At 42.3% G+C, this 13563-nt stretch overlaps 1 protein-coding gene across 1 annotated transcript in view; it reads left to right on the forward strand.

Annotated features, from left to right (window-relative positions):
* Positions 1-623: 623 nt before the first annotated feature.
* TMEM65 (transmembrane protein 65) overlaps positions 624-13563 on the forward strand; it is a 30852-nt gene continuing 17912 nt past the window's right edge. The window contains exons 1-2 of the mRNA XM_084223309.1: positions 624-1059; positions 8050-8130. Of these exons, the coding sequence (XP_084079435.1) occupies positions 741-1059; positions 8050-8130 (400 nt within the window). The 5' untranslated portion in view covers positions 624-740. The remainder of the gene's footprint in view (positions 1060-8049; positions 8131-13563) is intronic.

Raw genomic sequence — 13563 nt, forward strand, 5'->3', positions numbered from 1 at the left:
TGGATGGTATTTGTAGCAGCGAAACTGAGAGAGGTTTAAAATCAAACCTGATTTTAAAGTAACCTCTGTTCCCTCAAGATATAAATTCTGTCCTTAATGGGTTTGTTTTGGGCTTTGGTTTGTTTTTTTGGTTTTTTTGTTTTTTTTAAAGTAACTGTTCCGGGTGTGTCAGGTAGAATACCTGCCAATTAATTTAAAAGAATACAACCGCTATAAGCAAGCGAAGTGGACTTAACCTAAACTGGATGATGCAACAACATAGTACTCTAAGGCAAGGGCCTGGAAAACGGGGAAGACAAGCAAAATCTCATTTCTGTTGCCCGGCTAAGCTGTCGGATGTTGGCTCTGCGAGAAGCCCTGTGAGCTCCCAGGCACTAAGCAGTGGGTACAAGGGAAGGCTTCGGAAGGAGCGCTGCCCCGGCCGGCGCTCGGAGGTCGCCGGGCGCTGCCGCCCCGCTCCCCTCAGCGCGGCCGGGCGGGCGCCTGCGCGGGGCCGCCCCTCGGGGCCCTCCGCCCCGCCCTGCGGCCGAGGCTCCCTGAGCGGAGCGGAGCGGGGCTGGGGCCGGGCCGGGGCGGGGCGGCGCTGCCGCCGCTGCCGCCGCTGCTGGCGGGAGCTCGGCGGGGCGGTGCCTGGCGCGGACCGCCCGGCCCCACCGGCGGAGCAGCCGCGGGAGCGCGGCCCGGGCGACTCGGCCGCGGGCGGTTCTGGCGGCCCGAGCGCCGCGCCCTTCCCCGGCTCCATGTCGGCGTGGCTCGGCCGGGCGGCGCTGCTGCTGGGGCGGCCGGGGGGCCCCGCCGCCGTCCCCTCGTCCTGCCTGGGCTCGCTGCGGGGCCCGCGGTGCTGCTGCCGCCGCCGCCTGGGCAGCCTGCGGGGCGGCGCCGAGGGGCTGCTCCTCCCGCGAGGGTCGCGGGCGCTCGGCACCCACCCCAAGAAGGAGCCGATGGAGGCGCTGAACACAGCGCAGGGGGCCCGCGACTTCATCTACAGCCTGCACTCCACCGAGCGGAGCTGCCTGCTGCGGGAGCTCCACCGCTTCGAGTCCATCGCCATCGCCCAAGGTGAGCCGCGACCCACCCCGAGCCCGGCTGGGGTGGGAGGGTCGGGCCGGGCCGGAGTGGTGGCTGAGCCTCCGAAGTTTGGGGGTGCCCCCGCCCTCGCCCAAGCGACTCCTTCGGGCGAGTAGGAAACTCCAGCAGAAGGAGGCATCGAAAAGCGCTCGCCCCTGTGTGTTCGCGTAATTTGGTATAAATGAGGTACGCGACCTGAAATTTAGTTTCCAGAAGCATCAGCAGCACCTTTGGAACTTAAATCGGCCCAGTGTGCCAAATCCTCGGTGGGTCTGTCATCTCACCGGGTGTTTCAGAGAGCCACGGGTGGCCATTTTTCGGAATGGGAGTAGGAAAGTGTGTCTCATAAAATCCCCCTGACACCAGGGCAGCAGTAAATTGATTTCAGACCTCTTAAGAGACGCCGGGCTGCTGCTGCTTTGGGAGCTCATTCATGAGTTACACTTCCCTGCCCGGAGACCTGCCGGCGCTGCTTCTTGGAAGTGTCTGTTCTCATTCGGAAGGTGTGTGTGTGTGCTGGGAAGGTTTACAGATGTATCTCTGAATACAGGGCTATGCAACGCCAGTTTAAGTAATTCACAGTGATTTTTCTCATCCGATCCAACTGTTCTTGCCAACTTGACACTGTTCCTTAAACAAATCAAAACCTGACAAAACCAAATCCTCTTAATTACAGCCTCCTTACTTCTAGTTCTGATCCTCAGCTGTAATTTACAATCCCGATTGCAGCGAAGATGATAGCGGGTACTTAAGAGATCAGTGTGCATTTGATCTAGGCCTCTTTGTGACTTTGATAGTAGCGTGCCCTTGGAAAGGGCATTTCTGTGTCTTGTGGCTCCTCTGTAGATGTCTGGAAGAAAATTTGGGTGGGCAGAGAGCAGGTCTGAGGGTCAGCTGTAAAAGTGTTGCTTTTGTGAAGAGACAGAACCCTTCCAGGTATCTCGTTGGTTTTGTTTGTAGCACACTTGTATATAAACATTAGTGTTTCTAGTCAGAGAGTAGTTCGCTTAAACGCCTATTTTTGGGAGCAGCAGCGCTTCTGTTTTGCAGACAGTGAATCAGTTTTATTTGTTTTACAACGCAGAGAGTAGAATGCTTTGAACTGTAAGTTGACACTAACTTTTGAATACTAACAACTAATACTCTTCCCAAATAAATCCTTCTCAGCATCTGAACAGTTCTTGTTGTGAGGTTTTTGTGTGAGTTTCTGTCTCATCGGTTATTATTGCTCAGGTTAAATGGAACGGAACCTTGCGGAGGATTGTGTGGTGGATATCAAAATGAGACTTCAAAATTTCAGTATAGTGTCTCAACTTTTATACAGATGTAAATCAACAGATGGTCGTATTTAATGTCTTGCTGCTCAGATGCTGTTAGTTATAATGTGAAAGTCTGTTGTGTAAAATGCTGTGACTTTCTGATGATTCAGGATGTAGAAGCGAAGTAACAGTAGCATCAGTTTGCATTTAGACATTTTTACTGCATGGGAGTTTATTAGTTGGTTTTAAGTTTATTCCACTAGTGGAAATTGCAGTTCACTTGTGCCTGAAGCTGTAATCATTAATCTTGTTTGAGAGATTGTTTCAGAAAAATCTCAGTTGTGGGCTTAGAAGCCTTACAAGTGAGGGCTGCATAAAGTGTTGCAGTGCCATCGGACCTCATCCTTGGAGTCAGATTCTTGATCTGCCCATCTAGTTTGATAACACTTTTTTTGTAGATAACCTTTTCCTTTAGCCAGCTCTATTCATGGGATATTTTTACCAGACTGCAGCATGGTAACAGCTGTCAGCTTTTACCTATAAGAAATTCTGTTTCTTCATGTGTTACAAAAAAAAAAAAAAATCATAACTGAAAAGGGCTTCTTGTAAGTGTGTTAAATAGAAATTGGAGAAAAACCCTATCTTGAATTTATTGCCTATAGCTGTTTTCTGTAGAGGATTATTGAAAGAATTCAGATTTTGTGTAAAGAAGGGCAGAGAGGTGATGGATATGTATCATCACTGCCAGCGCTGTGCCGTGCCAGAAAAAGAAAAGGCGGTTAGAAGGGCTACACTTGAAAGAAAATTAGAAACTTTTCTGAGCTAGGTTTTGTATTTTGTATTTAAAATGCTTCATTATGTTTAGAAATATTTTGTATAATTGTTCTTTCCTGCTGTCGAAATGGTAACTGTGTAGCAATGACCTGAATAGGTTCACAGGTTTTGAATAACAGATGAGGGGAGAGCTATTTGTGTCTTGCTTTCCAGGTGCTTTCTCTGATTGACTTGTGTCATTTTTGATCTTTACAAATCATGACTTCAGTCAAGATAAAACCGTTATAGCAATGTTATCAATCCTCTCATTTGTTGGCAGCATGCTGTAGCTCCCAGCAGCTGATTCTTTAGCTGAGGTCCCTGGTTGGACTTTTGTGTTGATTTCCAATGAAAGTGATCCAAACACAGCCTTCAAATTCTCTTCTTTACTGCTTGTGTAAATTCTCGTGTTCTGTTTGAGTCTGAAAAATCAGTCTCTCCTTGATCATGAAATGTCTATGTAGTTTTGCTACTCTGCTTAAGCTTGTTTTGTGCCTGTGATCTTTTCATAATTCTTTATGGAAAGGGAGGTGTTAGTCCATATCCTTCTTAACACAGTCCTTATTGGGTTAAGTTTTGACCTTCTTCCTTCACTACCTCTTCTGTGCCTTAACAGACCCCATATCAGCTAGGGGAGGCTGTCAGCAATATGGGGAGACCTGGGCACATCAAGAACCAAATGGGGCAAGTTCCTCAGCCCATTCCCAGGCCTACCACCAGAAGGATGCAGTTCCAGCAGCTAATTGCCCTAGCAGGAAATATGACAGGACACACTATCTGTGGCCTCCGCTAATGGCAGAGGCTGCGGGGAAACCCATCCTTTGCTGCGGCTGCTACGCTGAAGGACGGTCCTCAGGTAGGTGAGCTGTAGCTGTTACCTGTAAGTTAGGTGAGTCTCTGAAGCATTTTTGAAACTTAAAACATCTGTTTGTGCTGTAGTCACAAAAACTGTAGGTGGGGAGAGGTTTGTGAGTGTATATCTGCCTGCCATCGCCTTGTCACCTGTATTATCTGCAGGGTCATGGAGCTTCCAGATACCAGGCACTAGAGGTCAGTTAAGCAGCCTAGCTTATGAATAAACACTGACTGAAACTCTGCTGTTTGTTGTAGTGCTTCAGAAGACAGAACTATGTCTGTGAGAATGTGATGGCTGAGAGCTGAAAGCCTGAGTTTGAATTCATAGATGTGTTTTGCATAGTAGAAGCTGGGGGAAGACTGTGAAACGGTATCTTGATAGACTAGTTCTCAGAAAATATTTTGAAAACTGTCCTGATTTAGACTATAGTCTGTATCTTACTATCTTAAAATTTAGTCAAAACATCACTGAGCTGTTCTTTCTGAAGACAGCTGCAAATCCTTTCTCATCTGGATTTAGTTTTCGTTCTGCATTGAAGTCTTTAAGTTTTTCTTTTTTTTTGTTTTTTCCTCCTTTTGAACCTTGGAAAGATGAATAAAGTGTCGTATTTTCCCAGGAGGAGCTTTGAAACAAAGATTTAAAATTTTAGCTTGTGTTTCTTGTAAGCATGTCACCCACACTCAGCCATACCAGATAGAGATGATACATGTGGAATTGAATGCAAGCAATTTGTATATTTCTATTTTCATGGTTACACTGAAGTAGCAAGTAGGCCCGTTGATTTCAAATGTAATAGTCCTGCTCTCTGTTTCTAGAAGTGGTGCCCTGTAAACAAGACATAGTTTTGTTGGCTTCAGATAATCAGATTTTTCTTGTTTCTTTCTTGCATGATGGAGATGAAAGTGTAAAATCTTTCAGGAAATATGGAGAATTATTTAATGCTTCTGACCTTCTATAGCAATATTCCATTGACAAAAGTGGCATTAGGAAGAAGATAGAACCTCTTACTTAAGGAGCTTGTATTTAGGGTTTCTACCTTTGGTTTCCAGTATATAATATGAGATGATTAATCAAAGATGCACTTGTAAGCAATGCAGCAAGCCTGGTAATGAGGTGGGAAAATACTAAAGGGTTTGACTTTAGGTAAGAAATACTAAACTTGGCATTTTTGCTGTGTCTTTATTGCTTCCTAGGGTACTGTCGGTATTTTATGTGTTGCTTTGCAATATTCTTGAGCCCTGATCTAACTACTTTTCATTAATATTACTAACACAGTGATTATCTAGGCCTCTAAGAAATCTCAGGTCTCGACAGTGAAAGAATCCTTTATTTTCCCATCTTTGTTGCAAAGATGGGAAAACAATTCCTGTTTTCCTACCTTTCTGTACATACAGATAAAATACATATGTATGTGTGTATATAATACATAAAATAGATGCTTCTAGTATATAATGTATGTACATTATATATTGAATACAATTCCTTGGAAGCACTCAGTTGCATTGTGTATTTTAAGTGGAAGACTTTTGTGAAATGATCATTAAATGAAAGGTCTTTTGAAGTGAAATTTCTTCTTCCTCTGCCTGGTGAAGTTGTGTATTACCTGGAAAACATGCAAAAACACCATAGCAATGAGTCTTGACAACTGGTTTTGTAATTTAATTTGCAGATTTTGGAGAATGCAGTTTCTAGCTAGATTCTCTTTGAAGGCATGGGATGTCATACCATTCATAATAATCTGAGATACATAAATAATCTGACCAAAATGGTACATTCTGATAGAAAACTGTTCATAAGCTCAAGTTAGTGCACCTTTTGTTAAGGAAAAAAAACCAAACAACAACAACAAAACCGTAGTGTGCAGGTAAAGGGCTCCACTTCCTTGCATTCAGTTGGGCTGACAGCTGGTGCAGAATCTCAGGGAATTCACAAGGTTTTAGCTATTGCTGGGTGAAATCTCATTTGGTGTCAGAAGAAACCTCACTGGCTTATGTTCTGGTGTTAAATTTATGAGCTCCCCAGTTTATTAGAATAGCTTAGGGAGTGTTTGAGTCTGTGTGCCTCTACTTCCACAGCTTTACAAGAAGAGTTAATTCAAAAGATGCAAAGTCATCAAAGATGAGTGGATTTCACCGAGGTTTTTAGACACTCTAAACAAGTCTCCTGTGAGAAAGATTCCCTCTCTTGCATGAGTCAGATGCTTCTTCCTGATATGAACAAACTGGTTCATCTGCCATGGTGGTTTAGGACTGCTTGGATTTTAGTACCTCTTTTTGTTAGAACTGAATCTGTGATAACACAACAAAGCATAATTCCATCCTCGTGGAAGTACTTGTCTTGTTTGAAGAGTGATTTCACCATGCAAGTGTGAGGTTTTTGGTAAGCACTGCCCTCAGCCCCTGAGCTTGGAGAACTGTTCATGCTGTTGTGCCAGGTACCATGGCACCTGGTGGGGACAGTGCTCTCTTCCTCTCTCCTTCACACACCCAGCACATGCAGGTCAATGCCATGCTGTGTGTGGAGCAGTGTCATCTACTTCTCTCTCCTTTGCTGTGACCTAGGTCAATACATTTTTTTTAACTCTAGTGTTTGATTGCTATTCTAGGAAAAGGTCTTCTGGCAGACTGCTGGCAAGTGTCCAATTCACAAGTTTGAAGTGCTCTGTCAAGCTGGTAAAATGACAAACTCTTGCTGGCCTGCCTGTGTGAGTTCCTTTATGCTCTCAAACCATTGCAGTCTACACCAGGACTGTTACCAATCTCACTGCTGTGTCAAAAATACTAGGTGGTGAAAGAAATACTGTGTTTCAGATGGAAGGATGTGCTACATTTTGCTTGTGAAACTTTTTTTTTTAAATATACCCCCCACCTCCTGCCCAGAGTCTTGAAGCTCTCTCATGAAGGCAGAGTGCAAAAAGGAAAAGTGCTCCTGAGGCTCTGCTGATCATTTTCGTTAATATCTGAACCTCATGCATCACAGAATCATAGAATATCCTGAGTTTAAAGGGACCTACAGGATTCATTGAGTCCAGGTCCTGGCCTTGCACAGAGACACCCCCAAGAATCACACCATGTCTCTTGAGAGCATTGTCCAAACACTTCTTGAGCTCTGTGAGGATTGATGCTGTGATCACTTCCCTGGGAAGTGCTCTGTTCCAGTGCCCAGCCACCCTCTGGGTGTGGAGCCTTTTACTAATATCCGACTTCGGCCTTCCCTGACACAACTTCAGGCCTTTCCTTTGAGTCTGCCATAGACAAGAGATCAGTGTCTGCCCCTCTGCTTCTCTGGGCTGAGTAAGTTTGGGCTGTTCAGCCTGGAGAAGGCTCTGGTGATACCTTGTAGCACATTCCAGCATGTAAGTGGGGTTTACAAGTGTCCTGGTGAGGCTTTTTCACAAAAGACATCTCGTGATAGGACAAGAAGGAATAGCTTTTGAGGGTAGGTTTAAATTAGCTATTCAGAAGAAATTCTTTACTATGGGGTGGTGAGACACTGGCATAAGTTGTCCAGAGGAGCTGTGAGTGCCCCTTTCCTACAAGTGCAGGTTGGATGGGGCTTGAAGCAAGTGGGTCTGGTGGAAGGTGTCCCATGGGGTTGGAACTAGATGATCATTGAATCCTGTCAAACCCAGACTGTTAGGTAATTTAGGGTCTGAGGTTTAATGTCATAAACAAGAAAATTGGTGCATGGTCACTCATGGTAAAACTATTCTGAAAATGTCAGCTGTAACTGTCTACCTTTTAACCTCCTGCATCAAGGTAATGTTTTCTGAAGTTCATGATTTTTTTGTTGTGGTTTGGTTTGCTTCCATATTCTGAAATTTTACTTGCTCACATAACTTAAAGCAGGTTCTAGTCTGCTTAAATGCAGAAGCTTTGTCTTACTTTTTTTGCAGAGAAAACCCTGCAAACAATCCAGTGGAATTGATGTAAAACCCACAGAAATCCAGTCTTAATATTTTTAAAGGATCTTTTCTTGCTGGCGGATGTTCCAGTATTGATTGGAAGATTTAAAATAATGACTGATTGCTGTTTTGTTTTTGAAAACTTGTAGCTGTAAGGTATCCTAAACCACTGGTACCACTTGAGAAGCCAGCAGAGGATGTAGAGTCACCAGAGACGACCAGTGAATTTGGTACAGTAGAAAAAACCCAAATGGAAAAGTGTGGTTGCTGCCATGTGCATTGCATAAGGCCAGCAGGCTGCTGGTTTGACAGACTTCCTGCATGCTTGTTTTGATGCATTTGGCATGTATTGCTGCAAGAAATAAAAGTACACAGTTTTTGTTCATGTTCATATAAAGCCTTCAGTCTCAAGAATTTCAGCAATCCCCATCTTCAGGTACTTACGTTTAACTTGATCGAGGTGTTTCAAGCGCAGGTCTTTTGGAAACTGCTGCACTGTACTAGAGTTTCTAGTTAATACTTGACCAGATGAAACAACTTCATTTTTTTTGAAGCAGCTCAGTATCAGCTCAGTATTATGCTTTTTTCTTGGAAAGTGATGTGCATTAAATTATGAGGTCCAAATATAATACAGGAATGATACTATAATTAAAAAATTTTATTTAGTTAGCTGCCTTTGCCCTTTCCTGCCAGAGGTAAAATAAGTTTGCTTCAATTAAAATAAAACATTGCTCCAATTAAAATGTTTTGTCTTTTGCATGTGCTTAAGCATGTGATGAATACAAAATAGGTGACATGCAGAAATATCTTCTATATCAGAATCAGAAAAAATATCTGATTCTTAAGCCATTGTTCTTCAGCTGTGTCTTTTGTAAAGTAGTACATTTTAGAGCTAAAAGGAAAATCTGTCTCCCAAGAACTCTCTTGTCCAGTACAAAAGCTGCTTTTGATTCAGAGCTTTTCATGGAAGATCACTTGAAATGCAGCTTTTACTTAGAGTGCAACTTAAACCCTTGAGAGTGATAGATTCAAAACATTTAGATCTCCCTGCAACAGGAACGAATGAAATAGATCATGTTTATTCTGTGAGCACAGAGGTTCCAGTGTGTAACCTCAATTAAAAGAAAAGGAAGTCTGCCAGTTTCTCTAAGAAAGAAATTATTTAAAGCTGACTCATTCAACTGAGCTTTAGTCAGCCTCATTTATTATTTAATCAATCCAAATATGAAACTACAGAGGCATCTGTTATCTCCAGAAAAAAATCCTTTCTAAAAACAACAAGTAAATGGAAAAATAAGTATATCATGCAAGCAGAGTACTTAAAGAAGCTGTCTTGGGTCCCTGTGCTGTTGTTAAGATTTTTTTATGAAAATGGCTCATTTTGGAGAAAGTTGGACATGAGTATGTGAGCTGCCTTGTGCCTTCTTTCTACTTTATCCTTAAATTAGCACAGTGATATTTCAAATATTCTGAAAGCATGCCTTTTTATTTCTGTTTTGTTTCTGTGTGTGAGAACTTCCTTTAACAGTGAGTGAACATGGAATTTTTGGGACGTGACTAACTCATGCCTGAAACACGTGCTTCCTCTGAAACATGGGGAGTATTTTAAGGCAAAGCCCACAAAATACTTTGTTCAACCCAGCAGAGTGCATGTTTCATTCAAAACTATGGGATATAAAACCATAGCTGTTTTTTCCAGTGTTTATTTACTTAGGATTCTTCGATATTTAAATGCTAATTGTTAAATAAAATACCCTCCCTAGCAGCCATAATACATAGTGATTCTTGCTACTTGCTATACTTTTCTTCTGCATCAGTTGCCAGTTTCATTTTGTATGTGATTGCTCATAATATTAATTGATTTTTTTGGTATCTTTTGAGTTTTTATTAAATTTTATTTAGATTGAGATACATTTGGCAAATATTAACAGGCCATTTTTTAAATATCACATTATTTTCTCTAGATAATAGAAAGGGGAAATAGAAACATATTTAAGACTCTGTATTTTGAGATGGATCAGATTCTGTATTAACTCTCCTATTGGCTAAAAGCAGCCATAAGAAGAAGGTGGTTTGTTTTATTATCTCCTACTGCTTGTGTGTAGGAATAAAACCTTGGTGTTAAAATACTTCATGGCTTTTAGGCATTTCCAGAATTACAACATGCCTTACTGTTTGGCAGTGATCCTGGTGAAAGGCTCCTGCATGACCTGGGGGAAGGACACAGCTTCGAAAAATCTTTCCAATTTCAGGAAAAATGGAAAAGTTTGAGACAAAAAGGTTTCTACAGTGATACCAACTTCAACTAATAGGAGCCAGATACAGTGTCCAGAGTGGCCTGGCCTTAGGTTCCCAGAGCTCACTTCTTGGAGATTGTCTGGGACCTGTTGCCTGGACTTCCCAAAACATTTTGGGAATGTTGTGGGGGGGTTGGAGACAGTCCCCGGTGTGTGATTCCTGTCTGTGCCATGGACATAGGTCTGTGCTTTCAGTTGTGTTGTTGTATGTAAACTTGTACTGCCACATAGCTCAGGTCCAAATGCTTACTGGGAGCCAACAATTGCTGCACTTTGACCTGCTACATTTTTCTTTTAGGCATTATCAGTTTCTGGTTATTGTACTGTTACAGTAACTTTTTAAATTATTTGCACTTGATAGCGTTTGTGCAGTGCTGGATGGTTTGCCCTTAGTGCTGGATGGTTTGCTGTAACTTATCTTACACTAAGGTGTGAATCATCAGTCTCCATGAGGCTATTATCTCATCATTCATAACAACCTGAATTGGTAGAAAATGTGGTTTTTCTGCTTTATTTAATTTTGTGGAAGACTGGAGAAAAACGTACATATAACAAACCAATTTCTTTAGCCAGCTGCCATTTCAAATACCATCAGTTTGTATTTTCAGATTACAGATAACCTCTTAATCCAGTTGTTTCTTTGCTTCAGTTCTGGCAACAAAGTGCAGGTAAAGCTTTGATGTTACAAATATAAAATTAACTGTTTCGCTCATTAGTGAGACTTAACGATTTCCAGCCATCTTGTCTAATACAGGTTTTTGCCATAAAGAAGAGATGGGAGAACAGCTTGAAATCCACCACTCCACCACTCCTTTTGCAATTTCATTATATATTTATATTATTTTATGGAGTAAAGTTAATCAAGTAAATAGGTAGCTGCAAAAGTGACAATGCTGTTATAAATAATCAGTCTGGTGACCTTTTCCTCTTGCAAATATTCAACAGACGTCTTCTGATTCAATGTCCCTTTCCCTGAACAGAAGAAATTTACCAATGTGCAGTTGAGTTCTGATAAGTCACAGATGGTCCAGGCTGAAAAAGACTGTTCTTATTGGGAATTATATGTGACCTTTTATAAGTTTTTAACTTGTTTATTGGATCTGGTTTACCAAAGCAAAACAAAAAAGTCTGGATTTGTGAAATTTTCGCTGTTGGATTACATCTCAGGGTTGGATACTAGAAACTTATTGTGTCTACCTCTTTTCCATACTTACCTCAGTTTTTGCAGTTGCACATTACTATGGCTGAGTTTTACAATGATTTATATCTGATCCTGTGTTAAAAGTTCAGTTAAAAAAAGCTCACTTTAATTACTTTTTCAATAGAGAAAAAGCATTCTCCTGGGTTTCACACAGTGGGTAAGAGCAGGCCTGGATGAGCTGTGTGTGAGGTGATGTGTAGTAGATGTGACTGGGCCATATGGGTGTGGATTTACTGCTGGTTTCACCTGTGTTGTTGTAAAGACTGTTCTGTTCTTTCCCTGTCCCAAAAACCTGCGGGTATGGAAGTCTCAATTCTGCTTCCCATCCTAGCGCTGCTGTTCTTCTCTGGGCCTGGCTGTGTACCTGACTAAGAATAAGTGCCAGAATTAAGGAGAAGTCCCAAATTCATGATCAGGAGGGAATTTAGAAACAGGAGGAAAAGTATCAAAACACTCCTTGCAGTAACAACGTGACTTCAGAGCACTTCAGGGTGCAGTTTTGTATTTGACCTAAGGTTCTGCCTTTCTGGTTTCTCATGGGTAGGCCCAGGAGGGTTCTTGTGTCTCAGGCAGGAGTCCCTTCTGGGATCTCTGTGTCCCTAACAGCGCGTGGTGACTTGCACTAGTGAGCAATACTGGTTTCATCTCCCAGGTTACCTTTGAAGTTTTGGCAACTATTTGCAATTATAGTTTTTATCTCAACATTTGTCTTTTGCCTAGGAAGGGAGCTGTCTCTCTTCTTCCTTCCTCTGGCTCTCTATTCAGGATTATTCATCGTGGTCTGAGTGGCTGCCCGCCACATCACACAGGACTTTGCTTCAGCACTGCAAAAAGCAACCTCAGCCTGAATCCATCCCCTACTTTGCTGCTGGAAAAGGGGCTGTGTAAACATTGCACAGATTTTGGAGAAGCAGAGGGAGAAGAGAATGAGGCAGGGAAGGATGCTGGAGGCACACTGTGACCAGTCTCCATTGCACACTGTGAAAAACTACAGGGGTGCATGTTTCATTAAGATCTCCAGTAAATAGTGGCATTACAGTATGTCACTGATGTGGGCAGTGCCACAGCATTAGATTCCATATTTCCTCTCCTGTGGAAAACAAAACAGGCTTCTGTATGCAGAAAACTCTGAGCTGAGGATTTGTGTTTGTACTTCACTAATTCTCAAGCTGATTAGCAGAACTGGAGGTGAAGGGTGTAATTTCAGCACCCACAGGATTCTGCTGCCTGCTTACAGTGAAGCTGTGACAAAAGAGCAGGTAAACCCTGTCAGTGGAAAAGGGGAAATGTGTAAAATTGAAAAAAAAACCTGTCCTAAGTAGCAGAACTGTGTATTTCATAAACTGACACTGTGTACTTTCTGGGAAAGTTAAGAAGCATTGGGATTAAATAGGTGGACCAGATGTGCAGCTCTCCATAGAGCAGAGGTCTTGAAGCAGCTTTAGAGGAAGTGTGTGCACAGCTGGCACTTGCAGGGGTGTGACAGGAGCTGAAGCTTTAGCTGGCTCTGCAGCTGGAATCTGTAGGGATGCACTTGCAATTGAATCCTCCTGAGAGTGGTCTCATGCTTGCCAGAGGCTGGAGAAACACTGACCAGGAGAAGGGTGTTCCTTTTTTGTTTTGCAGAATAAAGGCAGTTGGTTGAAAGAATAAAATGTGAGCTTGGAACTCAGAACTGTTCACTTTTAGGAAGAGTAGAGCACAGTAGCCTTTGTGTTCTTCTTCCTTCTGTATGACTTTATTTACAAAACCAGCAATCTTAATATTTCAGACAATTTTTGTGAACAGAGTGAGTTTTTTACTAGAACTTAAAATTCCTGTGCAGAATAAATTATTAGATAATGCAGCTGCAGAACAACCCAGTAGATATTTCATGCTCTTATAACATAAAAATTAAAAGAAAATATTTTAAAGTGAAGTTCATGTGGAGTGATTTTATCTGTTTTTATATTATAATAATTCCTTCAGCCATTTGCCAGAGGAAGCTGTCTTTGCAGTTTGAATTTGACTATGCAGGGAGTAGATGGGGGTGTCAGAGTAGATTCACAAATGAGGCTAAGTTACATGGGGAAGGGAAGGGGGTATCAAAGTGGTGAATCTACTGCACTACCTCTAGCAGCAGGTGAAGAGTTAAGAATAGCTTCATTGCTACTGCATTCTGTATT

The sequence above is a fragment of the Fringilla coelebs genome (genome assembly GCF_963513975.1).
Source record: "Fringilla coelebs genome assembly, chromosome: 1".
In the NCBI taxonomy this organism is placed as follows: domain Eukaryota; kingdom Metazoa; phylum Chordata; class Aves; order Passeriformes; family Fringillidae; genus Fringilla; species Fringilla coelebs.